Source organism: Arachis ipaensis, chromosome B9, assembly GCF_059453495.1.
Source record: "Arachis ipaensis isolate K30076 ecotype BB chromosome B9, ASM5945349v1, whole genome shotgun sequence".
Taxonomy (NCBI): Eukaryota; Viridiplantae; Streptophyta; class Magnoliopsida; order Fabales; family Fabaceae; genus Arachis; species Arachis ipaensis.
Window position 1 is genome coordinate 12,528,404 of NC_142444.1, and position 7,186 is coordinate 12,535,589.

The window sequence follows — 7,186 nt, forward strand, 5'->3', positions numbered from 1 at the left end:
CTGATTCCTCTTCTGGCTTCTGGGTGAAGGTGATTATTGATTAGGGTTCAGCTTCGTTTAGTTTAGCCTTTCTTTTTTTTTTTTAAGAGACAAAATGACGCTGGTTAGGGGTTTTATTCAAACCAAAAAACCCGCTAAAAAATCGGACGGTTCTGTTGATTCACCGGTTAAGTGTCGGTTTGATCGGTTTTTTCATCAGTTTTTTGCCAAGTGGTTTCTGGCCTTACTCGGACCGATTAGGTGATCGGTTCCCGGTTAATCCAGTTGAACCGACCAATTCGGTTCGGTTTTCAGAACCATGATAATAGCACATTAGGAGAGAGATTATTACAAGAGCACACCACCTTCTTCCACAATGGACACTCCTTCGAGAATCTCCACCACCACTTGAATAGGAGAGCTGTGTTACGAATCATCGCATCTCCGATACCTAGCCCACCCAATTTTTTTGGAGCTTGGACCACTTCCCAACTAACCAAAGCCATACCATTCCTTCCATCCTCCTTACTCCACAAGAATTTTCTTTGTAATGGGATCAGTTTTTCTGTAACCGCCTTCGACATCTTCTATAAGCTTAAGTAATATACCGGCAAGCTATTTATCACTGCTTTGATGAGCACCAACTTCCCGGTTTTGTTTAGTACCTTAGATTTTCACAAGCTGAGCTTTTCCTCCACTTTGTCTATGATCGGCTTTCAAGTCTTAACCAACCTCGGGTTAGCTCCTAAAGGGATTCCAAGGTATTTGACTGGAAGGTTAGCTTCCTTGCACCCCAGCAAGCTGCACATACTCCGAACCCACTGTTGTTCACAATTGATTGAGATCAAACTGGACTTGTCAAAGTTGATACTTAAACCCGACATCAACTCAAAGCATCGTAGAAGTCTCTTGTAATTCTTAATGGTCTCTTCCTCTGGCAGATAGAACAGCACAGTGTCATCAGCAAATTGAAGATATGACAATTCAATATTGTCTCTCCCGACGAATAAAGGGGTTATCCTGCCGTTTCTTATTGCCTCTCCAATCATTCTATGCAAGACGTCAACAACAAGTACAAACAAAAATGGAGATAGAGGTTGTGCCGATACATTCCATAACCCATTCCCTCCACCTTCGCCCAAAGCCCATCTTCTGTAGGACGATGTCTACAAAACTCCACCTGACCCTATCATATGCTTTTTGAAAGTCTAGTTTGATTATGGCCGCCTGCTTTTTCCTCAATTTAAGCCAATGTACAGTTTCACATGCTATAAGCACCCCGTCATATATTTTCCGACCCTTGACGAACGCACTCTGAGTCTCTCCAACCAGGCCTGGCATAACTAATCTCATCATCCCAACCAACACCTTAGAAATCACCTTATACACACAACCCACCATGCTAATCGGTCGAAGGTCCTTGATTTCCTTAGCCCCAACAAACTTCGGTGCCAAAGCAACCCAAGTTATATTAGTATCGGTCGGTAGCCTAGAAGTCTGAAAGAACCCCACCACAACTGCTGTGAACTCAGCCCCAATCTCGTCCCAACACTTCTTAATAAAATTCATGTTGTACCCATCACTCCATGGAGCTCTAGAAGAATCACAGTCCCATACTGCATTTCTAATCTCCTCAACCGACGGCAGCACCTCTAAGGCCGCAGCATCCTCTTCAGCTATCATACCCACCAGACCATCTCTAAAACCCACCATAGGAGACTCCTCGTGATGATATAATTTCTTATAGAACTCTCTGATAGCTATTTTTATTCTTGCTTGATTTCTTACCAACCTTCCATTAATTACCAGTGCATCAACCCTGTTATTCCTCCTCCTTGCTGAAGCTATGTTATGGAAGTACCTTGTGTTTTTGTCCATGTCCTTTGCGAGACGAGAACGCGACATCTGCTTCTAGTGTACTTCTTTCCTCGCATACCACTTCTCACAAGTCACTAACGCCTTTCTTCTTGCCTCAACCGTACCATCATATACCCCATTGCTTACCATATCATCTATCTTCTTGATCTCTTCCTCAAATTTCATGATCTTTTTATCCATGTCTCCAAAATTGTCTCTGTGCCATCTCCCCAACGGAATCGTCAAGGCCTTTAATTTGTCTGTGAACTGTATCTCCCCTAGTCCCCTCCATTCCTCTTTTACCATTCTGAGAAAACCCTCGTGTGTTGGTGCGGATTTTCTAACCACAAACTAACCGGCAAGTGCATCGAGTCGTACCAAGTAATACCTTACGTGAGTAAGGGTCGATCCCACGAGGATTGATGGATTAAGCAACAATACTGTTTGATAGGCTTAGTTAGACAATCAAAAAATAGTGTTTGGAAGTTTAAAAGCATTAACAGTAAATTTAGAATATTAAAGATAGGCAGATAAATAAGTTGGGAATAAAATATTGAGAAGGCAGTTAAGGCTTCAGAGTTATCTATTTTTCCGGATTTACTTTTTTTACTAACTATTTTAATTATGTAGGATTTAATTTATGGCAAACTATATGTGACTAGACCTAATTCCTTAGACATTTCTAGTCTCCTCTAAAATTCATTAAATGCCAATTTCTTGGTCAATTAATTCCAATTAGAAGCTACATGATTAAATTCCAGTTTATATGCCACAAAAACTCTAATTACCCAAAAATAAAAGGATTATATATCACGTGTCCCGTTAAATCCAGATAATTAAAATTTAGGAGAATATGTTTTCAAGCTGTTGTTCAAGTAAAGAGATTTTCTAAGTTATATAAGAACTCAAATAGAAAGAGGGTCATACTTCCGTTCCATCCAAATTCATAAGATAAAGAGCGAAAATAATTCTTAAATTATAAATCTATACATGAATTAAAATAGATAAAGCAATAAAATCAATCCATACAAATAGACAGAGCTCCTAACCTTAACAATGGAGGATTAGTTGTTCATGGTTCAGAGTAGAAAACTAGGATTACGGAATGTAAATTTGTATAGAATTGGAAGTCTGGAATGAAATAATGTTGAGGTGGTATCCCCCTATTTATATCTAATCCTAATTAATTTAAAATCTATCTTTAAAACAAAAATAATATCTTTTCCTATTTTTAAAATTTGAATTTAAATTAGAATTAATTATAGCAATCAGCAAATCTTCAATTGATGGATGTGGACCACTTGGCTTCACTAGGATCCACGCCTAACCTGGGCTTGGCAGCATGAATTGGAGTTTAGTTGAGTGAAGCTGCACCTAACTTGGGCTTTAGTGCGCCTAACTTGGGCTTTAGTGTGCCTAACTTGAAGTGAGCAGGACCAATCTCGCGTATTGTTGTTGTGTCTTGCGCCTAACTTGAGAAATCTCAAGTTAGGCGCAGCCTTGGTAGCGAGTTCGGAGAAGAAATATGGACTATTATATATCGTTGAAAAGCTGTGGAAGTTAGCTTTCCAACGCCACTGGAATCACGTCCATTGGACCTCTGTAGCTTGAGTTATTCAGGTTTGAGTGCAGAGAGGTCAGGGTTGACAACATCATTCGCCTTCATCTCTTCTTCTGCAGAAACTCCATCAAATCTAGCTGAATACTACCTAAAATAAACAGAATTGCAAAAGATTCAAAGTAGCATCCATATTGGCTAAAAGATAATTAATTCTTTATTAAACTCAAAAATTTAGATGCAAATTCACTAGGAAAATATAGCAAAGATGTTCACGCATCATGTGTAAACCATGAGTCTAGGCTCCTGAACGGTCTAGGACCATCCCTCAACCTTGAACCTTCCACTATCAACGGGCAGGGATCTGACATGCCTCTTGATCCTCCTCTTAAGCGAATCTCAGGAAACTCCTTAGCCCATTCCAGACTAACCAGAACTCTATCTAGCCGACTGCAAGAACGACCTCTGAACCACGTAAACTTACGGTCATTAAGCAGCAAATCCAACAGGTGCATATCTTGTATCCAATCCTTGAAGTCTTCTGCAGATGCTGTTAGACTAGTAGTACCTTTTCTTTCTTCAACGCTAACAATCTCATTAAAATCTCCCATGAAACAACAAGGGACCTGGCATAATCCAGCAGTATAGCTCAATTCCTCCCACACAGCAAGTTTCTCCTCTCTAGTGTGAGCACCATAAACCAAGAAAAAGGCACAGTTGAAATTATTCTTTCACATGATCCCTTCCATACACAGCCATCTCTCCCCTTTATAACAGTTATTCATCTTAAAATTAGTTTCATCCCACATTAACAACAATCCACCCGACGCACCGCCAGCCTCAACATATGCCCACCTTGCACTATCACACCCCCAAAAACTTGCCACATCAAACTTCGTCACTACAGGTCTTTTAGTCTGAATCAAACTAGCATGTTCAGCCTATATTTTTTCTTAAGGTCCTTTATCATCCTCACCTTACCATCCCCCTCAACCCCCTAACATTCCAAGAACTAAAGATCATTTTAAAAAATTATTACACACCTTTTTATTATTCTTGGGTCTGCACCGCCTTGCTTTCGCCTTTTGTTTCGCCATTTTTTTCTGAGCAATTTCTTCATTTTGAGCTTTAAGAATGGCCATGATATCATCTTCTTCGTTGTACAACATAGCACCAGATTCCACTGCTACTTCCCACGTCCTCTTGTTTTCCAGTACCTGTTCCTCCAACGTTGAACTCTGATTGTCAGCAATTTCTGCGTCATTTTCATCCCCGCCTTGTCCACTTTGAGCATCTTCCATTCCTTCTCCATCCTGTATCAACCCACTCTGACCTGCATTTGACCCACAGCGTCTATTTACAATATCAACGACAACACCGTCATTGTTTGCCCTTTCTCTGTTTACTACTTCACTTTCAAATTTGGTCTCCCCGTCTGTGCCATTTCCGTCATCAATATACCCATAATTCCCAACATCACTAACATCACCAGGTCCACTATTTCTTTCTCGAGCAGCACCTTCATCACCAACGCCTCTAACTGCTTGCGTCTCTGCGCTATCAGCCCCTTCGGTCACTCTAATCCTTTCCTCCTCCAACTCCACCGGTACCTTTACATGATTCTCAAGCCTAATAGCCTCTTCATCACTGTTCCTATCATTCCCCACCTTCTCAATCTTAGCCCCTTCGTTCCCCACAACCAAATGGACCTCACATGCTTGATTTCGACCGCGGCATTTCCCATCTCTTTGTGCACCCCGGATCTAGATCCAGCCAACGCCTGCACAGATGCACCTGCCTCCCTCGGCTACACCGCGAAGGTCGTGATGGCTATCCGAGTGGATAGCACACTACACCCACCCCGACTCCTCCAGAATCAGCCCAACCTCACAGCCTGAGTGGTTCTCACATGCATGGCTTCGATGGTTCACGTCTCGGCATTCACCATCTCCTCGTGAATGCCGGTTTTGAGTCCAACCAGTAGATCATAGTTATCAAACCCGGCTCGATCCGGCTGGTTCGACCGAAAACCCGGTCATCTGGTCACCTGGTTGGGCCGAGCCACACGTTGAACCGGCCATGCAATGGACCCGGTGGAATCCGGTTCAACCCGACAGGTTTTGATAAAAACCAGTGACCCGGCCGAGTGATTTGACCCGGTCCGGGTGGTGCAATTTTTTTTTATTATCCTAAACGGCGTCGTTCTAATCATCCCCCTCTTCCGTTGAAACTGAAATGAAACCCTAGGCTATCCCCCTTCCTCCATTGCCTCACATCTCCCTAATGGCATCTGAGACAAATCTCTGGAGAGTTGAGTGTCTGAGACTCTGAGTTCATCAATCGGCCTCACCAGTCACCGCCGAACCCTCACCAGTCACCGCCGATACCCCCCCGAAGCCAACCTCGTCTCTCCATCGGCAGTCCCTCACCCTCACCCTCACGGCCTTACTAGATGTAATTGAAAAATATTCATATGATGATCCATAATTGAATACTAAGTTGACAAGTGAGAAGAGAATATATTCTAATGCTGAAGATGATTTTGGAAGACAATTTGCACTGCATGAATGAAGCACAGTGATGCCAGGTAAATATTATATTTAGTTTTATCTTTCTTTATTCGTTTATTTATTTAAAAAAGCTAATTGTAATGCATTGCCTCTTTTGATTTTAAGACCAATGGTGGGAATCTTATGGAACTGGAGCACCAAATTTACAAAAGTTAGCCATTCGTGTTTTAAGTCAAACTTGTAGTTCTTTTGGTTGTGAGCGAAATTGGAGTATTTTTGAACACATCCACACAAAGAAGAGGAATCGGTTACAATATCAAAAGCTTAATGATCTTGTTTTCGTTCATTATAACTTGAGGCTACAACAAAGGTATCTTCTATAATTATTTATCTAATTTTAAGAAGTATTGTTCATTAAAATTTAATCTTTAGTTTAGTAATCACATAACTTGATAACATAGGAATCTAATGAGAAAGCAAAGCTATGATCCAATTTGTCTTGATACATTTGATGACCATTCGGATTGGATATTGGAAGATTCACCGCCGTTTTTAACTCCTGAAGAGGTTGATGCTCTACGAAATGAATTGGCAAATATGTCCATTCAACCAACTTTGGATGATCTTGGTAAATACTTCAATTGCTTGAATATTTTAATTGTCAGTTGCTATTACGAATTATTCTTGATATTGATTTGTCAAAAATACACAAATGTAGATCAATTAAATTTGGAAGATGACCAAGATAATGATGGACCAAGTAACAATGCTATGGAAGATATGGATACAAATCAAAATGAGGAAAATGTTGATCAAGCTCCTAATTTGCCCTATGAAGATGTTGATGCCGACTTTGAGTTCACCCCTTGGACGTGATTTAATGATTGTGTTATCTTTAACTTGCTCTTATTGATTTAAATTGAGAACATATTTTATACTAGAAACTAGTTTATTAACTCTTCTTTTAGATTATTAGTTATATTTGAGACTTGATATTTGATTATTAATGTTTGTAAGACTCGCATTTTAAGTTTTAAGACTTTATTTCAATTTTATTAATATAATTTTATATTTTTTTAGTAATAACCGGGTTAACTGGGTGAATTAGTGACCCACCGGTTGAACCAATAATCCGGGTTGATTACCGGTTCGGTTCTGATAACTATGCAGCAGATACACCGCCGCTCCTGCTTCCCTCGGCTGCAACGTGATGTCCGTGATGGCTATCCGTGTTGAGATCATGCTGCGCCCGACCCGGCTTCTCTAGAACCGGCCCACCCTC

At 40.7% G+C, this 7,186-nt stretch overlaps 1 protein-coding gene across 1 annotated transcript; it reads left to right on the plus strand.

Annotated features, from left to right (window-relative positions):
- Positions 1 to 4,912: 4,912 nt before the first annotated feature.
- LOC107618721 (uncharacterized) lies at positions 4,913 to 6,780 on the plus strand. The gene is made up of 4 exons (XM_016320857.3): positions 4,913 to 5,981; positions 6,070 to 6,274; positions 6,366 to 6,532; positions 6,623 to 6,780. Exons 1-4 carry the CDS (start codon positions 5,975 to 5,977, stop codon positions 6,778 to 6,780), a joined length of 537 nt encoding a protein of 178 aa, XP_016176343.1. The 5' UTR covers positions 4,913 to 5,974.
- The last annotated feature ends 406 nt before the right edge of the window (positions 6,781 to 7,186 follow it).

Coding starts and splice junctions, on each gene's coding strand:
- LOC107618721 (XM_016320857.3), top strand. Junction 6,275..6,365: donor AACTTGAGGCTACAACAAAG/GTATCTTCTATA, acceptor TTGATAACATAG/GAATCTAATGAGAAAGCAAA. Junction 6,533..6,622: donor ACCAACTTTGGATGATCTTG/GTAAATACTTCA, acceptor ACACAAATGTAG/ATCAATTAAATTTGGAAGAT.